The sequence below is a fragment of the Falco cherrug genome, chromosome 2, assembly GCF_023634085.1.
Source record: "Falco cherrug isolate bFalChe1 chromosome 2, bFalChe1.pri, whole genome shotgun sequence".
In the NCBI taxonomy this organism is placed as follows: domain Eukaryota; kingdom Metazoa; phylum Chordata; class Aves; order Falconiformes; family Falconidae; genus Falco; species Falco cherrug.
Genome location: NC_073698.1, coordinates 19,611,652 through 19,634,942, shown reverse-complemented (window position 1 = coordinate 19,634,942; position 23,291 = coordinate 19,611,652). Strand labels below are relative to the sequence as shown.

At 41.1% G+C, this 23,291-nt stretch overlaps 2 protein-coding genes across 7 annotated transcripts in view; one reads left to right on the top strand and one right to left on the bottom strand.

The window, feature by feature from the left end:
- Positions 1 to 597: 597 nt before the first annotated feature.
- Positions 598 to 18,938, top strand: CENPJ (centromere protein J). 6 transcript variants are annotated; one of them, XM_027802549.2, is made up of 17 exons: positions 598 to 745; positions 2,237 to 2,746; positions 4,785 to 4,908; positions 5,673 to 5,906; positions 7,096 to 7,240; positions 8,792 to 8,897; positions 9,182 to 10,796; positions 12,254 to 12,386; positions 13,244 to 13,409; positions 14,390 to 14,629; positions 15,242 to 15,341; positions 16,293 to 16,387; positions 17,107 to 17,205; positions 17,317 to 17,457; positions 17,571 to 17,655; positions 17,750 to 17,870; positions 18,515 to 18,938. In XM_027802549.2, the coding sequence occupies exons 2-17, from the start codon at positions 2,324 to 2,326 to the stop codon at positions 18,705 to 18,707; spliced, it is 4,020 nt and encodes a 1,339-aa protein (XP_027658350.2). In that variant the 5' UTR covers positions 598 to 745; positions 2,237 to 2,323; the 3' UTR covers positions 18,708 to 18,938. The 6 variants fall into 6 exon arrangements, with proteins under 6 accessions (XP_027658350.2, XP_055558641.1, XP_055558645.1 ...); XM_055702666.1 differs by having other exon boundaries at positions 601 to 745; positions 16,293 to 16,390; XM_055702668.1 differs by lacking the exon at positions 598 to 745 and adding an exon at positions 765 to 832 and having other exon boundaries at positions 16,293 to 16,390.
- Positions 18,939 to 20,038: 1,100 nt separating this feature from the next.
- Positions 20,039 to 23,291, bottom strand: part of RNF17 (ring finger protein 17) — a 54,254-nt gene continuing 51,001 nt past the window's right edge. Inside the window, exons 34-37 of the mRNA XM_055701687.1 lie at positions 22,943 to 23,078; positions 21,458 to 21,647; positions 20,996 to 21,097; positions 20,039 to 20,897 (exon numbers count right to left, since the gene is read on the bottom strand). Of these exons, the coding sequence (XP_055557662.1) occupies positions 20,999 to 21,097; positions 21,458 to 21,647; positions 22,943 to 23,078 (425 nt within the window). The 3' untranslated portion in view covers positions 20,039 to 20,897; positions 20,996 to 20,998. The remainder of the gene's footprint in view (positions 20,898 to 20,995; positions 21,098 to 21,457; positions 21,648 to 22,942; positions 23,079 to 23,291) is intronic.

Genomic DNA, 23,291 nt, shown 5'->3' with positions numbered 1-23,291 from the left:
ACCTGCCGCAAGAGCTGCAGAAACAGCTCTCGGCCCGCGGCGTGCCGCCGGTGCCCGGGCGCGGTGCCCTGCCGCTCGCTGGGGCGGAGGGAAACGCGAGCGTCGCTCCCTAACGCAGAGCGGCCTGCAGCACAGAGCGCCAGAAAGCCAGGGGAGGAGGTTTGGCCCATTTATCTTTCCCTTCCGCCCTTACTGCCGCTGTTTAAAGATTAAAAGGGTACAAGCAGCCGCAATAAAAACCGCACAAGCCCGGAGCCTCAGCCCTGCAGGGAACGCCGCACAGCGAGCGGCTGGCGCGCGGCCGAGCGGGGCGGCATCTCCTCACCACCGCGCTGGGGCCGCCGCCGCCGGGGCGCGCTGCGCGGGAACGGCCCTTCGGCAACAGCGCTGCCCCAGGAGAAACCCGGCTCCCTAAAGGGCCACTGGCGGAGGACCCGGGAGCCGCCTCCACCTGCTGGCCGCCCTCAGGGGCGAGGGGCAAGCCCGGCTGCCCGGAGGGATCCCCGCCGCCGCTGCGGGCGGGAGTCAGGGCAGCAGTGGCTGCAGGCGCCCTTCTTCGCGGCGCTGTCGGTGCCCGTTAACGGCCGTTTCGCCGCTGAGGCGCCTGGGAGCTGTAGTTCGAGCTCCGCAGAACCGCCTCGCAACTGGGAGGGGAAGGCGGCGGCTTGGGACTACACCCCTCGGCATGCTCGGCGCCGGGGCGGGGCGCAGCCTGTGGCGCCGGGAGGCTGTGCGATGGCGGCAGGTTTGTAATAGAAGCAGAGGGGTAGCGGTCAGAGCGGAGCGTTGCTGCGGAAGCGGCCTGAGGAGCCGTGCCGGTGCTGCCGCCCCGGTACCTGCGGGGGGTCGCGGCGCGGGTGCTGCGGGGCCGTGAGGGCGTCGCGGTGCTGCCGGCTGGGCCGGTGTCCGCGTCCGCGGGGGGGAGGCAGGCGCCGGGCTTGGCCTCTCGGCCCGGAACGCGGCTGTGCTCCTCGCCCCACCGGCCACCTTCCCGGGGATCCCTTCGTCCCTCCTCGCCTTCCCGGGACGGGTCAGCGTCAGCCCTGCCAGCCCCTTGGGTCGGCGCGGAGGGAGGTGCTGCTGCCCGTGGGCTGTGGGGGACGCTTCGCCCCGGCGGGCTGCCTCGCGCGGCGGGAGAATCGGCGCGTGAGCCCGGGGGCTCGGGCTGGGCGGCGCGGGGGTCTGCGCGTAGCGCCCTGGGGACCTTCCAGTGGCGCCTCAGAACAGAGGGCAGGTGAAGCACATTTATCTACGGGGAATTTTGCTGTTCCTCCCGGCTGCGCCTTCAACCAGCGTTTGGAACTGTAAGCCTTTTTACAGCGGGAGAATGAACGGAGAGCTGGCGTGAGCTGTCCGCCTGGCAAGGAGGAAGCTTTTAGGAGTTATTTCCTGATAGACGGGACTGCTGAGCCTGGGCCGCTGTGGCTGCCACTCCTTCGTCCCCAGCCCCTTCTTTCCTCGGTATTCCCGTGTGCACGGGCCGAGGTTGGTTGCCCTGGGACTAGTTGGAGGTGGCAAGGCGGAGGGGTCAGGCTCTTGCTGCCACTTCATCGTCATCACCATCATCATCAGCGCTGGCACTTTTTCTTCCTAAGTAAGGGAGTTGCTTTGGGTCTCTTACCTGCCACAACGCATTCATGTTTTGTGATGCTTATGTAGGAATTTGGTTATCACTGGAACTTTTGCAGTCTTAAAACTTCGGATGGATTTTAAAAGAGGCTGGTTGGGAGAAAGAAGCTAACAGGCAGCGTGGTTGTAGAGTTTCTACGTGAGAAACTAAGGAAGACATGGAAATTACAAGTGCTGCATTGACATATGTGCAGTAAAATGTTTGTATTTAGGTGGACATATTTGAAACTTTGCATTAATATGAAGGTCCTGTGTGGGAAATCTCTCTTTCCGCTCCTCAAATCACCTCTCTTCTTTGGTTGCAGGCACTTAAAACAAAAATTCTGAATCTCTCACTGTACCCCTAAGGAGAATATTATACACAGCTTTATAATATTTGGGATAATATTAGCCACACTCAAATAAATATTAAGATTAGAAGTTGGATTATGTTGATTTCCTGCACAGAAAGCATTTATTTGTTGTCCAAATTGCTTCTATTGCCAAGGGAGAAGTAGATTGTGACTTATTTTTATAAATACACTAGGTTGATTATCAGAGAGTAACACTCTTTTACTAAAATCTGTTCTTGTAGATTTCTTATTTTGTTTATTTGCTTAATTTCTAGGTGCTAAAAGTAGGTAATAATTCCATACCAAAATACTTGGAACTTTGAAAGTTATGCTGTCCTAACCCTACACAACACAATATTGTTATGTTAATGCTACACCAGCAAACAAAGGAATACAATGTAAAGATGCCCGCTGTTGAAGATCCGGGTAGTGAACAAAACTTCGTTGCACATTGGATGTCCGATAGTTCCCGTGCTGGAGTCTTATTAGATCCTAGTTTTACTGGTTTGAAAATCAACACAGAAGACTTGTTATCTGGACCTGACAACATCACAGCTTTCCCTGCTGAAGTGTTGCATCTTTCAGACAGTTGTTCTGTAAGCGATGACTCCTTGTGTGAAGAGTCTGGCAGCTCTCGCATGCTTCAGCAGTGTACTACTGAAACACCTTTTCCAGCAGCAGCAGCATGTAACCTAGAAACCTCTAAAACAGACTTTGTCCACGGTGAAGTGGATGGTCAGAATAAATCTGCTCACAGCGATCCACTCTTACAAAAGCTTGAACAGGTAAAAATCTTAGAATTCGTTGACATAGATGCATTAAGGTTTGGTTTTTTTTGTTCCTGCATGTGATTTGTCATACCTGGGAGGGAACAGACTCTTTGCAATACATAGAACACAGAAAGCTTAAAGAGCAAGTCCTAAGTCATAGCTAGGTGTGAGTAAAAGTTGATGGCCTCCTCATGATGTGCAGTTACTGAGTCTAACTTCTGATGTTTCCAGCTGGCACAGGTTCCAGTTTAAAATGAAATTGCATTTGGTGGCAGTGTACTTGTTCTCAAAATCGTTTTACCCGGAAAGGTGCACACAGTTTTACAATGTTGCTTTGTTTCTTCACTGGAAGCTGCAGAAATGGGGTGCCAGTCATTATGGTGGTAGTACTTCCACCGCAGATGTTCACAACATGGTGAAGTTGTATGCTCTTGTATCTATAGTAACACCTTCAGTTAGTTCTCAAAGGAGGTGTGTACACCCATATACCTGACTCTGTTTAGATGAAGAGAGATGGTAGTACTGAATGTGAGTGAGGAAATATCCAAGACAGTGGGACAAAAAGGCCTGGAATTACAATGCTGTGATGTTACTGTTTTTTTCCCCAATGCATGTCAGTTAATCCAGTGTAACTGGCTATACCTTTGCTTGTAGCTCTTCCCAATTACTAGACACAAATTGCCTTAGCTGGAATTGTTCAGCAGCACTTCAGTAGATCTTGCTGTTACGGATGAAGTTGCTCACCTCCTTGTCTATTTTGCTAGCACCTATCCTTATGTCTGTTCACTCCAGTGGATAGAGGGAGAAATCTAGAGTAGGTTTCCACAACTTATCTGGTGCTGTAAGTTTTTTCCTGTATTTTACAGGATAGGAAAATATTTATTCACTCCTTCAGTATTGTCAGCAGTATCAAACAGTGGCTAAATGACAGATAGTAGCTGGTTTAACTGTATCTTAAGAGGGATTATTGTCTCCTGTCTTCAAAAGTTATTGACAGTCTAATGTGTTCTAATAAAATAAAACTGATGCTTGTAGTGGTGAGCATAGTTTTGGAAGTACGAGATTTTTTTTCAGTTTGTTTTTATGAGGCTGTCATTATCAGAACTAGTAGAAGCATGATTTCTTTAATAAGTGAAGGGGTTTTGGAGATGAGACTTTAGATGATCTTTGGATCTTGATCGTTAGCTGACAGCTTCTACTTGCATAGTGTCTTCTGTTTTCATTGGAATGTTAAGGGACTACAAGGGAAATTCAAGAGAATTTTTTTCTTACCTGTTGGATGACAGGTGTGGTCCAGTTGTTATTCTGTGGAAGGATTTAATCAGGCCTCCTGTCTTTCCTTTGGAAGAGCTGGAACTAGCGCATATGTGTGTGTTGAAGTTACAGAGATGGGCACAGAGGCCTGCCACCCATTCTGCACCCAACCAAACCACAGCAATGCCCTGCCTCCATACGGCCCTTGAGGCTGGTCTTGAGACAGGGCCAGGGACTCCTGCTACACAAGAAAATGAGGACTGCGTGACTGAATTTAATCAGTAGTTTAATTTTTTTTCTTTTTTTTCAGGCAGCTTCATGAGCCTTAATATTTGATGCTCTTTTTTTCTTGGTACTTTTTATCAGTAGTGTTCACTGTAACTGAGATCTGGGAGCAAGAGACACTCCCCCACCTCCCTGTCTCTAAAGCTTTAATTTGAAGTATTTCACATTTTAATAAAAACACAGCATAATAGAAGTTCACATTAAAAGAGCAGAATTTGAGTGTTTTTCCCATGCAGTAGAACTGAGTGTTCTGATTCCTACTGTTTGTAGATTTTATGAGGCTATCATTATCAGATAGCCTCATAATTAAAGACTAGTGGAACTGTTAATAGGGCAAACTGGAAATAGCATGTGTATTCATAGGTAGAAAAATTCTTAATTTCCTTCATGCAACACTTACACAATGGAACATCTTTAAAACAAGAAATACCTTTTGTCTTGACAACACTAATCCTGTGGTTACATTCTAAGTAAACCTAGCCTCTGTAATATGTGTATTTTTTTGTTTGGAAAGCTGAAGGAATTGCAACAACAGAAGCAGGAACAGTTAAAGAAACAACAGATGGAGCAACTTCAGAGGCTAATGGAAGAGCAGCAGAAGCTGCTTAGTATGGTATCTGGCCAGACAGCAGTTCTTGGTAAGTTGAGAAAGAAAGCGTAGGACATGCTTTGAGTAAACTGAAGAATTTGATCCCATTTTCCAGTTAAAATCTGATGGTGTATTCAGTGTTCTTGATCTAAGACTACTTGATTAGTCAAAATGCTGCATCACTTCAGTGATGGAAATTGAGTACTGCTGTAGAAGGAATACTGTCTTGTTTTTCTAAACTGACAACTGCAATTGTAACTTGATGTGCACCATGATGGGAACCCTCGTTTTGAAGAACATATTTTACATATAAAAGACAGTGTAAAACAAACAGTTGCTTTCCTTTCCGATTAGCTGTTTCTCACATATCCAAATGCAGGGGTCCCTCCGTGTTTGTGCTCATGCAGTGCAGATTTATTCAGGTGATGAACTGGACTAGGGAGATGATTTGTATTTAAAAACAAATGCTTGTAACAGTTTTCCAGTCTTGTTTGCTGTGTGCAAAGGGAGGGGACAGTGCTGGGCTGGAAAAAGCTTTGAGAGCTGAGCAGGGGTATTTTCTCCTGTTGGCAGCATTAGTCCAACCTGACTTAAATTATTATCTTTCTTTCATTCTGCCTGAGAAAAGGAATTTAGGGCTTAGTTTATGAGAACAAAATCCAGATTGCCTAATCACTTATTTTTGATATGTAACATAACGATGGAGGCTGGGTGATCAGTCTTGCCCTTCAGTGCCATTTCTGTTCTCCTGTGGAACAGTGGTGTGGTAATACAAACACAATGACACAGCCTTTTTTTTTCTTTTCCTTCAAGGGTATACTGTAGTGGCTGAAAGTCAACAGCTAAGACCCGGGCATTCGGCGGGCTTAACAACTTTACGCCGATTACCATCATCTGGGTATCAGAATGTCCTTGAAGGCAGAACTTACACTTCAATTGTTTCTCCACATACACAAGACAGTGATTTTTTACAAAAGTTAGACAACAAAGAACACACCTCATCTTTGAAGAACAGTCTCTCAGGAATGTCTGCCTGTGAGAAACAAGGTCTGAGTGTGTCTCTGAAAACGTAGAATTGTTTGAAAAACAAGGGTGACAAATACATTACTGGTTAGATAACATGGTGTGTGATGGGTTTTTTTCCGCTTGTAGTTAGTGAACATAATTTTCTACTACTTACTGTGAAGATTTTATACAAGTGTTGGTTTACTTGGCTTGTTGGTTGGTTTACTGACAGCTTACAGACCTCAAGAGTGTTCCTGTTGATGTCCACTTGAGTTCTGTTAAAAGCAGCATGAGACAAAAATCAAGTTCTTCTGTCTTATGTGAAATGCTTGTCTATTTTAGGAAAAAAATATGACTGCGAAAGCTTATATATGTGATGAAGACTGGGAAAATAGCAAATAACTACAGGTATTGGATAGCTGAATTGTTTGAACTGAGGTGTAGCCACGTCTTCACATGGCAAATGGAGAATAACAATCTGTTCAGGGATACAGAATGTCTTCAGACCAGCTCTGTTGTGAGGCTTAGTACCTGACCTGGAATTAGGAATCAAGATGGGCTGACAAGGGTGCACCATATGACTAAAAATTACTTGTACATCAGAAGCAATGCACTGAAATTCTTCATCTTTCCACCTCTTCCCACTTTTACCATTGGCACCAGCATGACTACTCTGCTGCTATGACTGGAATAGTGGTTTTGGTTTGAATCTAGCAATTTAGTAAAGTTAAACCTTATTAACCTGAAGGGGTTTCAGGGAAAAGGTATGAAATTGCATTTCGTCATACTTCATGCCAGCTTGAAAGTTTTTAATCAGTTTGGTTTAAGAGAATGTGACAGGATAAATTGATCTTAATTTATACGTATATGTGTGGGAGACAGAAGCTTGGTAGGAGAGCTCTTCAGTACAACAGGCACCCAAATTTGTTCAGTTATTTTTATTTTTATGCCATAAATTAACAGTAGCAAAGAAGATGAACAATCAGAATAAGTTATTTAAGGTCTGTGGAAGATTTTTAATGCATAATTGGATGTTCTTTTAAAAACAAAGCTCAAATTCAAGTAAGGATTAATTTGGGGAAATCCTAGGACTATTTTATGCAGGAATCCAGACTACATTACCATGAAGCTCCCTTCTTGTTTTAATCGGACCTGAATGCTGCTTGAAGTATGAGCTGAAGAGTGACTTGTTGTTGGGGAGGAAAAAAAAACCATTTTATTAATTTCATAGGAAAAAACATGTGGTGTCCAGAACAAAAGATGGAAATATTAATGGAGAGTGATGATGATCACATTGATCCTTTATGTGTGAAAAATGCAGATCTCTCTGAGAATTCCAGCAGAGGAAAACATTTGTGGACTGATACAGAGGAAAGGTAATTCAGACCATTATTATGCAATTTTTGTCAAATAACACAAGTTTGGCTCAGTTCTGAGTCCTGATTGAAAGAGTCTGATATTCTCAATATGTGTAGCTTTCTCAACCAAGGATTCCATTTTGCTAGGTACTACGGAGACCTGTAGTAAGAGAGGCTCTGACTTGAAATTGCTTATGGCCGTGAAAGATGTGATGTGTATTGGCTGAAAAGGTGTGTGCAGCCTGGGGGTAATGATAATTTAGAAGCCTGTTTTAGTATAGCTTAGGATATAAGCAGTTATAATTGCTGTTCCCAATCTGATTTATTACAACTTATCCGTTGTTAGGTGGTGAAAGTAGTAACGTGAAGGAGGAGTGTAAGGCTGTGACTTTTTACTACCAGAAGTTATGTTTGTTTAAATGTCTGTATATGGCTAAGAAGTAATAATAGTGTTTGTGGCAGAAGCTTTCTTGAGTGTGGTAAAGGCTTTGTTTATGGAGTTGATAGAATTAGTAGTGGTTGGCATTGTTTTAAAGCTCTGCCTTTTCTGCCAGGTCATCAGAAATCTGAGAAATCCTCATTCCAGGCTGTGGTGGGTTGAGCCCAGCCAGCAGCTAAGCACCCACCTGGTTGCTTGCTCACTCTGTCCACCAGAATGGAATGGGAGAGGGTATCAGAGGAGCAAACTTGAAAGAATGTGTGGGTTGAGATAAAAACAGTTTAGTAAGTAAAGGAAAGGGGGTGGTGGTGGGGAAACCCAGGTGATGCACAGGCAGTCACCATCCACCTCCTGCAAGCAGATGGCTGCCCGCTTGGTCTCTGACCAACAGCTACTTTTGGAAGACCAAGTCCTTGGTTTTTACTGCTGAACATGGTGTCATACAGCATGGAATAGCCCTTTGGTCAATTCAGGTCAGCTGTTCTGGCTGTGTCCCCTCTCAGCATCTTGCCCACCCCCAGCTACTGCCTGGGGATGGGGAGTAGGATGAAAAACCAAAGAAAGCTTGACGCTATAGCTTAAAACATTGGTGTGTTATCAACACCATTGTAGTCACATCTCCAAAACACAGTACCATATGAACAGCTCTGAAGAAAGCTCACTCCATGCCAGCCAGACCCAGTACTCCTGTAAAGGAGGAGTAGTGTGAAAGGGGAGATAAGGAACACCATCTCAGTAGCGTTACAGAGTGGGAAGGTGGTGCTGTAGAAATGGGCAGTTTGCCTAAAATACAAGTGAAAGTTTGGTGACCTGAGCAGAAGAAAGGGTCCTTGAGAAAACCAATGAAAGAAGAAACAGCCAAAACCTGCATACAGTATCTTTTTAGATACGTATATTAACTATAGCAAGGATTTGATTAAACCATTTCTCAAAGGATAAACGGCTAGTGTCACAATGCATTTATTAGATTAACTTTGACACTTAATGATAGAAGTACCTCATAATTTGTCATCTTCTATGTAACTGCACCTTAGGTTTTTGAATAGCAGTGATGTTAAACACAGTTATTTTATATAGAAATGTAAGATCTGATCTTTTCCTTTTCCTTTTTTTTTTTTTAATTATACTAGACCTATTAAAGCTGCGATTCAGGAAAAGAAACAGACATTTGAAGAATTCCTGGAAGAACAGATAAAACTAGAAGAGCAGCGTCGGGAGCAAACCCAGAAGTTACAGGTTATTTGTATTTTTAACTTTATTGTTCTTTATGTGTTGTTCCAAGATGTGATAGGTGCTTTAAAAATGTACAAGGAAGATTCTAACATCAACAGCTACCACTGAATGCAATATTCACGTTCTTAAAATGAAACAGTAAGCCTCAAATACTTCACTTGTTTAAGATGTCTTTAGAAACCCAGTAGAAATGTAGTGTATAAACTCCTAGTCATACGTGGGGTTTATTTGAAGAAATCTTGAAACTGTAACATTTTATGTTTGACTTTTTCCTTACCCCTTTTCAGAGGACAAATGGATCAGCTGTTCAAAAACCAGTGATCAAGCGACCCTTCCTGAAAAGAGGAGAAGGCTTAACAAGATTCACTAATGCCAAATCTAATATTACAAAACCTGGAAGAAACACCCCAAAACTTCAACAAAAGGCTTCAGACGACAGAAATGTTACTAAAGTAGATGGATCACAAATACAGAAGAAAACCGTGCCTCCTGGCAAAGAACTGGTTCCTGAGAACCCTTTAGCACAGTGTAAAAAATATAACCATGCTGATAAAGCAAAACATTGTCCTATTCAGAAGACCCTGGTACTCAGGAATCACAATGGAAAAAATATAGAAACAAGAATGCAACCAGGAAAAAATCATGATGGACAGATGAAAGATTCTTTCCCATCAGAAATTAACAACAAAGTAGAAAATAAAGAGAACTTAGTAGGATTTGATAAGTTTAACATTGGCAAAATCCGAAAAAAATTACCTGGCACAGAAAAACCTCAGTTGCCTTGTGAGCTGGCCAGTGCCTTTTCTAATTCTAAATGTCCTGTAGGTAACCCTGTAAAAGATTCAGAACTGTCTTTTGAAGTTTCATTTCAGAATAAGCTGGAAAACTGGGAAAAAGAAAAAGAAAAAGAGAATCTAGAATTAGATGAATTTTTGTTTCTAGAACAAGCTGCAGATGAAATATCTTTCTCAAGTAATTCTTCATTTGTGCAAAGGATCTTAGCTCAAGATCAGCAGACTTTAAAAGGCCGTAGAATGTCTTCTACCCCTATCAAGGTAAAACAGCAGCAAGTAAAGGCACTGGCTGCTGAACTTACAAATAAGGAAAATAGAAAAGCAGACTGTATGATACAGGGAAATATAAATGATAGAGCAGTCATGCATACAGTCTCAAATTCAGGAACAGCTTTTAGAATGAAGGATCCATTGAATAAAACAGACAGTGTAATATTTTCAGCTTCTTCTATGACAGCAGCTCCTGCTTTAAAAAGTAATCAGTGGATTGTAAATGAAGATAAGGGTGAAGGCAGTGGTGATACTACTACAGATTCTGAGAGTGAATTTGAGACCACATTAAAGCATGAAAATGAAGATGCAAGGACATCCGTTATAAGCCATAGGGAAAGTGATCCAGAATTTTTTGATTATGGAGGTTCTGTTACAGACATCAGCAAAGAAAGCAAAAATGGAGATGGTGACGTTGGCTTGTCAGACAAAGATTGCAGTGCACTGTTAAAGCAAAAGATTCTAAAAGCTTCAGACCATCAGAAAAACATGTCTTGTATAAGTAGGAATAAGTTTGAGTTTGATGATGAAAGAACATGGAGTGACCTGGATGAAACTGATGTTAACAGTGATTTACCTGAAAAATACACTAAAAAACCTTTACAGATGGACTTTTCCAGTAAGAATGACACAACTGTCCCAGATAAGGTAATAAAGAGGAAAGTTGCGTCAAAGAGAGGAGATGAAATATCCGAAGAGTCTGCAGTGGACACTGATTCAAATGGACCTCCCGCATCAAACCTGATGATGAAGCTGTTCCTTTCACTGAAACCAAAACAGAAGGCAGGCTGTCATTCAGAGCGTGAAATCAAATCAAATGTGGAACAGGAGCCAGGAGGTGAGAGAACAGCAACTGGTAGGAAATGAAGACATATTACAAGTCTTTCCTTCTAACACCTAAGCTGCAACCTGACATTACACCAAAGGGTGTAAGTACAGACTTCTGCTGCAGGAAATGGCTCTCTTCTCACCTTTCATCTCCTCTCCTGGTTGCATGTCTGATGTCTGATCTAACAATTACGTAGCTTGCAGGATGAGTACAATCAGTGAAAGTTTCATTTATTTTATTTTTCTAATTTTTTTCTTTCCTGGAGGCTAGTTTTCTGTCAGGCCAGCTCATTGGACTAACTTGATCTGGAGCTTCTGGGTCACTGTTTCTAAATGAAGGGAAGTACCAAAGGCATGCCGAAAATGAAGCGGTACCTCCCTTTCCGCTACGTTTGTACCAGAGCAGGGTAATGCCGTGCACTGTTAGGTTAGCTTCTTCCTCTTATAAAATATAAGGAGGCAGCAGCCCTGTCCGTATTTTCCAACAGTAGTACAGTATCTAGAGAATTCATGTGCAATATGGGGAACATGGATTCACTTTTCTGCTTTGCCCAAGCTGATTTTGACCGTGTAGTCATAGCCAGGAAGGACTCCTCTAAAGCTCCTGTTGAAGCTTTTATGCGTTTATGTGAGATCATGAAAAATGCAGTTGTTCAGTGAGATCAGGGTGGCATGGCCTAGGACTGAAATCTTTTCTCTCTTAGGTGGTGAGCTCTTGGTTTCAAACTCTGCTCCAGTGAATGTTCAGGATTTTGTTTAGGTTTTTATGAGAAGTTCACATGAAAGTAGCTACTTCTGCTTATTGTTTTGTGCAGAATTGATTTTGTAGGGTTGTCTAGACGTGCCTGCTAGATGATGTTTGCAGGAAGAGGGCTAGGGTGCTGGTTTTTTATTGAATCTCACAGCATTTAAGGGTGAATGAGGCAACTACCTACACTGCAGTATCAGTATTTAGGCTCTTCTGTTGCATACTCAGAAGCAGACTATTAAAATTCTGGGAGTGTTAAGTAGTGACTGAACAGGAAACGGATGGAAAAAAAAGGCCACGAATCCCATTATCAGCTTTGCAATAGATTTCAGATTAGTGATGGCTGTGAGCAGGCTTTGGTGTTGAATAAAACTTAAAAAAAACCTAGAACCATAAACTGTCCTGTTTGATGCTTGGCCCTTATACCTTCATTTAATTTCTCTAGCTTGACATGAAGCCCTTCACATTCCAATTCCTAATACATATTTAGTTCTACAAGGATGATAATGTACTCGGTATTTGAGGTACTTCACTAAACGGTGCAGAGTGCTTTACAGTGTCACTTCTGTGTGATTTGAATAGTAGAAATTTTTGCAATACTATTGCTATATCTAAAATAGTATAACTTGATTTATTTATTTAACTGGTGCATGATAATTGTTTACTTCAGTCTTAGAGATGGCACTTACGATAACTTGCATCTGGCTGTTCTTTGACAGGAAAGACTGTTCCATCCCAGGTACTGAGAGAGAGACTCACTGAACTGGAAACTGAAATAGAGAGATTCAGAGCTGAAAACGCAACTCTAACTAAACTCCGTGAAGAAAGAGAACATGCCTTGGCAAGTATCAGGTAATTTTCAGTTAAAATGTTTTGGTGCATTCACTTACATAGTATGTTGCAGACTATTGTAATGTCCAGTTACCAACAGCACAGGTAAATTATTGACGTATTTTGGTTATAGTGGAGACATAGGTCCAGAACTGGTTGTTGCTCTATGTATATATTAAACTGTAATTATTACTCACACACAAATTATAATATTAAGAACCCCTACTAGTTTAATATGATATCCTGAAAGGCTATACTTGGAGAATTTGTATACTTCTGTTCTGAGTGATAACACAGCCCTAAATTCGTCTTTCAGAACTGATCTTTATGCTAACATGATTGATGCTTTTCCTTTGGATCGGATGTTGGTGTGTACAAACTAAGAATATTTTTATTTGAACTGGGGGACTTGTAAGTGACATATAGAGCAGAATAATTATCTCTGGTGACTAAAATGTGGCATACCTATTGCTACCAAAGTCTGTTTTGTTTTTTTTGGAAACAGCATCATGTCACTGGATGATGTTTTGATTTGTCGTCTCCTGCTGTCAGCAGATTCTTTTCCCTGGTACTTTTGGGGCAGTGGTGTTCTACTGCTTTGAAGAATGTTGGAAGATTTTAGCAAAAGCTTTGTTAAATTCAGGATAACTTTTGTGACTAGATGATCTAAAAATGGAAATTGCTGGACTTCAAACACTTAACTGTGTGACAATTCTTACTCCTTAAATAACTAATACTATTTATGGTTAAGTCTTCTTGAGGGTAACATGCTGGTTTGGAATAAATGACCGCAAAATTCAGACTCTTTATTTTCTTCCTTAAAATCCAGATTGTAAGTCATTTTGGGCTAAAACTACAACTTTGTTTCATAATTATAGGAAAGAAATTGCAGACTTTCAACAGCAGAAAGCCCAAGAACTGGCTGAAATAGAAGAATATAAAAAAAAGGAAATCAAAAAACTGCAAAAGGAGCGTAAAGTTTTTGAAAAATATACCACAGAAGCTAGAGCAATTCCAGATAAAAAAGAACGTGATGAAATTCAGGTACAAAAATATATTATTCTAGTCCACACGGGAACACGTAAATTCATTTAAAGGCAGTCAAGAACTGAATTCTAATTTGATTGAAGGGTTGCAAGTGATTTCAGGGTGGGAACTGTTACTAGGGAACTAACGGAGGGACGAACTACAGTCTTCCAGATGTTGTTTAATGGTTTTAAGGCAAACCCCCTTGAGCAAATACTTTTGTCATGTTTCTATAATAGAAACTGCTCATGAGTATGGTAGAATGATTTCAACTTTGATACAAAATTACTGTCATTCATACTAAGTTGTAAGTTTTTATTCATGATAGTGGATCAAAATGCAAAGTAGAACTGTACTTGTGTTTTATTCTGTCTATAACTGTTGTACATTAAATGTAGTGATTAGTTTTCAGAGTTACGTTTTGTTATTACTTGTAGGTGTTTAGCTATCAGACATGTAAGAAAGAAGATCTGGTTGTTCCTTCATTGTCGGGATGTATGGTATATGAGATGTACAGACAAGTCATATAAACATCATGCATGGATTTCCCTCCCTATTCCCTACAATTTTCCCTCTTTCAGCAGGCTGAAGGAACATTTGCTATAACTAGCTAGGCAGATTTACATGTGTGTTATGTGCTTGTGTCCCCCCAATTTTTCTATTTTGAAGGAACCTCTCAAGGGTAGCCTTAAAGATTTGATGTTTCTGTCTCGGGTGGATTTGTACTGGCCAATGTATTAAGTGTAAAGGATGTCAAGAAGTCAGTAAAGATACTTCCTGTGATTGAAGCTGAGCTTATAAAGTTGGTAGTCTGAAGTAAATAATATCTATTTCAGGGAAGAAAACTACTCTTACCTTTCACCCTCTGCCCCATCAAGCTGATCTTTTCCCACTCTTGTACGGTTTTTTGTGTACTTGTATTTCTATTAGAATATTAGTATTTTTTAATATATTTAAAAATGAAACCTCTTTAATTTATAAATGTGTATTTTTCTAAGGCTTTAAAACAGCAGATTGCAGAGTTACAGGAAGATTTAAAACAAAAAGAGGTAAAATGGTCAACCACCCATCGACGCCTGAAAGATCGAATAGAAGCTTTAGTAAATGAGAATATGGACCTAAAAGAGGAAATCAAAATTATGGAGAGGTTTCGTCTAGAAGCCTGGAAGAAGGTGGAATCTGCTGGAAGCAGGAGGAAAACAGAAAATTCTGGGCCGACTCTAAAAAGAGCAGAATCTGTACGTTATTAATCTTGGTGTTTTAAATTCTTCTGTGTGAATACTCTTTGAGTTTTGGATCATAAACTTGGAATCCGATAGCTACAACTTAAATGTTTAATTTGCTGATCTTGGGATTCCACTAGTGGTGACAGATGCAGAATTGTGTTAATGTCACATTCCCTCCAACTATGAGTGCTCACAACAGGCAGCATTCATTTTGTTGAGGAAATCATCTTAGAAATTCAAAATAATACAACTGTAAGAGAAAAATCATAGGTGGGATTTAACCTGTGAACCTCTGCACCGTAAGGATCAGCCAGGCAAACCAGGCAGTGTATCATTGGCTAAAGCAGTCATACTTAGTTTTGAAACTGTTAACTATTATATTGGATTGCTGGTACCAAATCAACATTCTGCAGTTGTTGGTAGCGAGGCAGCAGACAGCGGAAGAATTCCAAAGTACAGCTTGGGCTAACGTCACACAGGCCCTTCTGCTAAATCTCAAAAATGTAGCTTGTGAGGAAAGCTTCCAGTAAATTTCATGTCACATGGCTTATAAATTTTGCTGCTGCTGTATGAACAGTTATGAATAAATGCCCCGTAAACCACAAATAACTTCTTTTCTTCTAGTATCTACCAAACAGAGGTCCAAAAAGTCAAACCGCACCTCCACTTCTTCCAGTACAGAAGTGCAGCAAGATAAATGGCAAAAGCTGTTCACAGGCGAAAGGTATGTTTGTCCAATCAGGTAATTCTTAATGTGCATTTTTTCTTGTATTAAAAAGAGTGCATCACCACCTCGAAAGGGGATAGAGAATAGTTGTAATGGACTTAAGCATATGGATAAATACCTTGCAGGGTTAAGATTCTGGAGAAAGCTGTGATGAGACCATTCTCAGAGCAAAAATGCTTCTGGTCACGTTTGGTGGTCGGGAGCGTACCGGAAGCTGAGTTCTGTAATCCCCAATGGCACCCATCATTGATGCTCTCCAAGCTGCAGGCACCGATTAGATGACTATGTTGATAGCACTGGAACTGCTGTGTCTTTTTGGAACCTTCTGTTACCGGGATCTGTAATCCTATGGGCAATGCCGGAGCAGGCGTTCCTTGTTCACAGCTAGGAGCAAATCCTGTTGGCAGCTGTACCTCTTTCTAATGAATAATCACATATGGAAAGTAACTGGAGGGTACTTTTTTGACACCTCTGACAGCTCAGGCAACCATCGTGTTATCTGTTAGAGGAGTATGTTCCAGAATCGAAGCCCGTGCTGGTTTTAGTTTGCTAATCTTTCTGGCACGCTAGGAGAGACATGGGAAAGGTTTGCCAGTCAGTTCCTGTTAACAGGTTGTATTAGTTATAAGGCATAACTAATAATGCTGTCTAGATCCTGGGGCAGGGGAGCTGTGGGAATCCTTTGTAAATCCAGAGATGAAATAGGAGAGCAAGTGCAAGTGTTAGGCCTGTTGCAATGAATCTTCAGTTGTAGCTTCTTGCAGACACATGAAGCAATGACATACCTAAGGCAGCTGGTTTACGCCAGCTTTTCACAGATGTACTGCTTTCAGTTTCTAATGCACTTAAGAGATGTAGATGCTTTGCTGTACAGCTTGACCTCATATATAACACCTGCCTACTTCAGTTTCACTGTCCAAATTAACTGTATTACATGTATCCGAGTAGGAAAGCTTTCTAGAACACCTGCATCAGGACTTGCTAGTGACAGAAGCAACTCTGAGACAACGACACCACTAGAGGATTCTTCTAGGACTTTTATGGTAGTAAGTGTGGGATCCTGATCTGGTTTTTAAGGGGAAGGAAAAAGCCTAAAATAAGACAATAGTTACTTGTACTTAAATTAGTATCTGGGGGGTGACTGGTGAAGCTGTTGACTCACTTTATGTTCTTAAACTGCAATTTTATTTTCATACCAGAGAACAGCTATGTAGTATTAGTCAGTGCAGGGTGTTTTACCTGTGTCTAGTAGTTGCAACATTCTTTGTCTGAGGAAAGAAAAGAATAACCTCCTGCTCCCTTGAAATTTGCGAAATGTTTTTACCTTTTGAGAGAGGAAAAGAAGACGGATATTTATATGCTCCATGTAGGGCAACCGTGCAAGAATCTTGTAAACAGCTGAATTAATTCTTACATTAATTGCTGTAGGTAGCATTCAGACTTCATGAAACTTCATCCACTGTTTCATACTTTGATGTGGATGATTAAAGGCAGTTGAGCACTATGCCACAACACATCAGTGAATTCCACTTTAGTCCAGACTGCAGCTGACCACAGATGAACAATTACTGCAGTCTGTCTTACCAGTTGAATTATAATAGGAGATGCATAAACCCCAGATTGTGTTTGTGCCTTCCTATACTTGTGTTCCTTCCCTGATACTCTTTAATTTCCTAAAATACCTGTCAGCCTAAGGGGAAAAAAAAAAAGGTATAAAGACAAAGCTTCATTTGGGTTTATGCTTAGATTACTGTCATTTCAGGACACCTCTCCTAATGAAGCCTGTGTGTCACTGCCATCTGGACCTGCCTGTACAGACAGTGAAGAGATACAGAGAGAAACTGCTTATCCTGATGGAAAGGTAAAATGAGAGCTCAGCACCCTGCAGTTCCAGAAGACAGCTGTTGAGAAAGACGAATGAGGATGTGAGTGTGATGGCTTAATACTGACCTCTCTATAATGTGTTCTTTAGGTTGAAAAGTTTTTGAAAAATGGCTGTCACCTCATATTTTTCCCTAATGGGACATGGAAAAAAGTGGGCTCTGATGGGAAGACCGTAACTATAACCTTCTTCAATGGGGATGTGAAGCAGGTTATGCCTGATCAAACAGTGGTATGTATCCTGTATCTTTTGTGTTTTCCCATAAATACTTAATTTATATGCACATGTGTACACACACATATAAAATTTCTTGTGTTACATTAAATCTGAACCTTTTTCTGCAGATTTATTATTATGCTGATGCTAAGACTACACATACTACGTACTCTGATGGGTTAGAGGTCTTGCAGTTCTCAAATGGACAAATAGGTAATCATCCAACCCAACCAACCCTCAAAACTGCTGCCCATATGTATGTACCTGTATTTATGTAATAAGCATGCTGTCTCAAAATACATTTCAGAGAAGCATTATCCTGATGGCAAGAAAGAAATTACCTTCCCTGATCAAACAATTAAAAATTTATTTACGGATGGGCAAGAAGAAAGTATCTTTCCAGATGGTACTATTGTTCGTATTCAGCGGTAAGCCTTGGCCTTCCAGGTACCCTAGCCTGTTGGTGGGGAAGGAGCAGTCAGCGCTCAGTGACAGAGGCAGTATATGGTCACTATATACTATAGAGGTCTGTTCCTCTAAGTTTACACTTGACTGTGCTGTACTGTGAATGTGCATTTACTGTTTGAAATTTTGATATATTTTTTTGTGGACATAAAAACTTGAATGCCTGTGAGTATTTTCTTATACCCTAACCTGAGAGCTTTCACTGATTTGTATGTAATTCTAGACAAGACGTGAGAACCTAGGTGATGTGGCAAGCAGGTCTGACCAACAGCTGATAACTGGGAGTGCTCAAAACATTGTTTTAAATTTGTCTTGGGACTGTTGCAGCAATAGACAGTGCAGAGAAAGTGCAGCAGAGTCTCTCAAGTATAAAGTTGTCACGTCAGTTTTGCTTGAACAGGTTTTTGAGTACCAGCCAGCTGGGCTGATTTTTAACAAAACAGCCTTTTCATAAATAGTGTATTTTTTTTATTCTATCTTCATTTAATCCTTGCATATTTAATGTCTTGAGATTAAGCTTAAGCCTATGTATGGTCCTTACAATGTTGGTTTGGTTTGTTGTTGTTTTTTTTTTTTTTTAATACTTACATACATCTATTTAATGCAGAGATGGAAGCAAAATGATAGAATTCACTAATGGCCAGAGAGAACTACACACATCACAGTTCAAGAGACGGGAGTATCCAGATGGTACTGTCAAGACTGTGTACTTGAATGGACAGCAAGAAACAAAGTACACCTCTGGCAGAATAAGAGTAAAGGACAAGGATGGTAATATTATCATGGACACTAAGGTGTAGGTAATGTCAAAACTGTTGAAGTGTTAGCACATCAGCAAAAATAGTGTACATTCCTGTAAACAAGAGGCGAAACCCCTTTAAGCTTGTTGTGTATATATTGTTTATACTTTTCTTGAAATTTATTTTTCAGTGAGTGTTACTGCATCAGAGATTTTTTAAAATTTTTCTCTATTTCTGTGTTAGTTTATTGATTCAGTGTTCTGTCATGTGTGGATTAAAAGGTGGTTTTTACATTGGCTGTCACTGAAAATTCATCAAAAAGCTGCGGAGTACTTTATTTTAGACATCAGAGAGGATTCCTCAATTCAAGGTAAAAAGTTGTGCTGCTGAAAACACCTCTTGTGGTGAAATGCAGCAGGTGGCTGCGGAGTCTGGGTGTCTGTTTACTTATCTTGACTTGAGAGTCAAGGAACGGCAGCATTCCTTTTCAGTCAGCCTTAGGCTATTTTTCCTTCATCTTGCCATTAGGAGGCAACAGCATTAGCAGGCCCTGAAGTCTGTTCTGTAAACTGCTCTTCTGTATTCATAAGGCTAGGACTGGTGAGACTGGTGGACAGTGTTGGAACATCACAAGTTTCCACTTGGAAATGTGGTAAGAAACACCAGAAACCAACACAGGTCATTTCATCTAATTGTTGCACCTAACACGTTTTGAAGCTGACCTGTCTTTTAAAACTCCGCAGTTACCTGTAAGTTAAGTGGTACTGCTAGAGAGTCTGCTTTCACTCTCCATTCTAGTGGATGCTGGAAAACATTTCATTCTCTTGCGCAGCTGAAAATACTCCCATTCTTCCCCTTGGTCCCCTCTACTCCTCCCCTTTCTCCTCAGTGAAAGCAAGCTCTGTAGTTACTGTGCCTGTACCCTTTTTTACTCTATGCTCACTCACAGCGAGAAGTAGCTTGGGTGAGTGGATAGGCAGGTCCTGGTCTTTCTGGCAATCTTGAATAGCACCTCTTGGGTAGTTTGGAGTCAAGTCCCTTTGAAGATGGTTGATAAGAAAACTTGTTTATTAAACAAACCAACCAACCATGTTTTGAAGATGAGCACACAGCAGTTCTATAGGGTATTTGCGAGAGCATAAAGCACATGTCTGATTAATATCTGAGTATGTACTAGAAGTCCACTACTAGTACAGACAGGCAAGCTACCCTTGCAGCATGCCTGCGCAACGCTACTGAGGTAAGTCTGGTACACCTGCTTTCAGGTGATCTTAAGGGAAGAGACATGCCTAACGCTATGTGTGTATGGGCACAAACACACACAGGAGCTTCCCTCCAAACATCAAGAAAACTTTTTTACTGTGAGGGTGACTGAGCACTGGAACTGGTTGCCCAGAGAGGTTGTGGAGTCTTCACTGTCCATATTTCTTGCTTGATAATCTAGAGAGGTGACTGAGCTTTAAATGTAAAGGATATACTACACTAATACAATAAAGAGACATCCAAAGAAACCTTACATACTATAGCAGTTAAGGAAAACAAGACTTCAGATGCATGCTGCACAAGCTCCTGTTTATTCCAACACTTTCAAATGAACACTGCAGCTCCAGGAGCAGGAAGGAAGTGCAAGGACACCCAAACCCCTATCTATCGCATCATGACAGAAAACACAGCAGCAATGCAAACATGTTCCAGAACAAAGATAGTAACACTCCCCCCCCAACTGTTCATTCCCCATCCCAAACTCTAGTACAGGAAAAGTCTGTCACCAAGTATGCCTGAAACAAACAAGAGTTACATCATAGTAATAAAACTATCATCTTCCCTCCAAGTCTTCTAACAAGGTATTAGAACACATGGGCCAAGCATGAGCTTTTAATCTATTTCTTTACCACTATACATTAGTTCCATCTACTTCTATGAAAGAGGATATCGCAGAACAATACTTAACACTCTAAGGGCAAAAGAGATTGATATATGAAAATGTTCCCAACACTCTGGAATCTTGAAATAGTGAAACTATAATCTTGTAACATCAATTAGAAAAGTGCTTAATAAATGGGAAGGAAAAGGACTACTTAACAGTTAGCCAACAAATTCAAAAATCCAAGTCTCCAGTATTCTCTGTAGACAACACATACTGTAAAGCTTTTCATTAACATATGGATATCCATACATCTAGTCAAACATGGAGTATTTTTACCACAGATCTATCTGAGAACAACTGGCACTGGATATTGAGATCAAATGCTGGAAATGAAGAAAAACAATTAATTTGGTTGTTTGGACAGAGTACACTGCCACACATCTGCAAGTTATCTTCTTCAGTTACTATTCACTGGACTTACATGTCACTCAGCCAAATCTGCAAGTCCCATCTCTATCAGTTTCATATGAACTAGACTGTTGTCCTCTTCATACAAAGAAATGGTGACCTCTGGTGAAAGAGTCTGAAAACCAGAAGTTGACAGAGTAACAGTTTTAAATCTCAAGCTAACCAACAGAAAAAAGTTACTTTACTGGTTAAACTCACTGCCTAAATGGAATAGTGAATATACAAAGCTTATTTCTGTTTTTACGTAAAGGAAACTGGTTTTAATGCAAGGAATCCTCAGAAACATTGTGATTACAGGATTAAGAAAAGTGCCTCATGATTTTCTCTCTTCATCAGCATTCCTTCATGTTAAATTTTAAATTGGGGGTGGAGTGGGGGGTGTGTGTCACAGTAAAACAAATACTCAGAATACTCTGAGTCCTACTACGAATTTTAGGCTGAGCAAGAACCAGGAGGGAAAAAAAGTGTTTCTCACAAGTATGGAAGCAAAAAGCTGTTTCCCTTGAACACAGTCCACCATAGCCCACAATGCTGCCATGCTCCATTCTGGGGCATAAGGAATTCTTTCTGCATTTTTGTCACGTGAAGCAGGTTTAAATCCAGCCAGCACAGCTTGTATTGCCCGAGCAGGATACTTCAGCAGATGATAAGGTATGCGGCGCAATCTAAAAGAGAAATGAATAATGTTTGTCTGCAACAATCCACCCATCAAGCTAAACTGTCAGTATGGACATAAGGACAGCTTAGTGGCTCATGTAGTAGTAGATCTATTGGTCCCTGCTCTACAATAACATGCTGATATCAGACTGAACAATTCATCAGGTAGGGCTAGGCCCTCTGAAGGACTTAAACATGGCACTTACCAAAAAGCAGGCCACTGTCATGCAGACCCCTCAGCCTGCCAGGCACGCTGGGTCCCCGTTACAATGCTTGGGGAGGAGCTGCAAGTGCCCAACACAGATCTGAGTACAGGAATGCAAGTACAAGTCTTCACAATGCAGGCTCCAAAAATGGAAAATGATACCACCTTTGTGGTCCAAAGTACTTTACACCCAGATGTGCTCCAGACATACTACTGGAAATCAGTACCTTAGTTTTATATTATCATGTCTCGATTCTTCTATCTTTCCATTCCAGTGGCAAGGGAATAGGGAAGCAGAAAAGGAAGTGCAACACTGAAATAACACACACTCTTTCCCATGACCTTCATAGTCCATGAAGCAGGAAATCTGCTCCAATCTCTATTTTACCTTGTCTTCAGCAAGGACCTGTAGATTCCCTAATAAACTCAAGAGCAAGTCAATGTGATTAGAGCAGTATATAGCTATAAAGTGAATGTATTTCAAGAAAGAAAATTCAGACAAGCTTAAGGGATCCTAAAAGCCTGGGGTGTTTGAGATGCTTAGCTGTGTCTGCACAGGAACAGCTCCTAGAGTGGCTCAGCACCAGGCACAACAGGGATTTGAACTTCCATTCTGCACACAAGCAGAGAGAGCAGGGTGTGTCCCACTCAGACACTCCCTTATCTTATTCCCCAGCTGTCTTCTGTGAGACTGCAGCTGCACAGGATCAGAGAGTTTGTTTGTACACCTGGAGGGCTCAGTCCCTATTTTGCCTAAGCTTCTTGGGTGCAGCAAAAGCAGATTACAAGCCTGAGCCTATTACCTCACAGATTAAATAACCTGAAGATGATGGAGAAATCTGATTATAATAATGGACTTTTCAGAACAACCTAAGAAAGAGAAGCAGGTGCACAAACCCATACCCTGCCGACAGGAATTTAGCTGGTCAACCAACTTTCTCTCCAACTGAAGCCTCATGCTAAATTATTATAAATGTCTATAGTTATATAAAACTGTAAAAGTCTGTACAACTGCTTCTAAGTACATATTTTATAATATAAGTGTGTACATACACACACACACACCAATGTACATGCTTTTCTGTCTTATGCATTTACCTGCTTCTTGGGACAACTGCAAAACTACCATAGTCAACACACTGAACCAGGATTGTAAGAGGTTCATTTTCTTCAACACTGAGGAGCTTTGCTCTATACCACAAACCATCCCAGTATTCTACAAGGCAAGGTATTTCTGTAAAAAGAAAAAAACCCCAAACCACTATGAAACATCCCAAAACACCCACTAGACCCACAGTGCAGTACAAACTAAATGAACTTAAAAGTCCATTTTACTTTATAAGTGAAATTAAGTTTTTTGTTCCTTCTCAAATTCATGCTACTATTTTGTTGTATGCATCCTTCAGTTCTCTCTGAAGGCCAATTCACAATCATAGTACGCAATTTC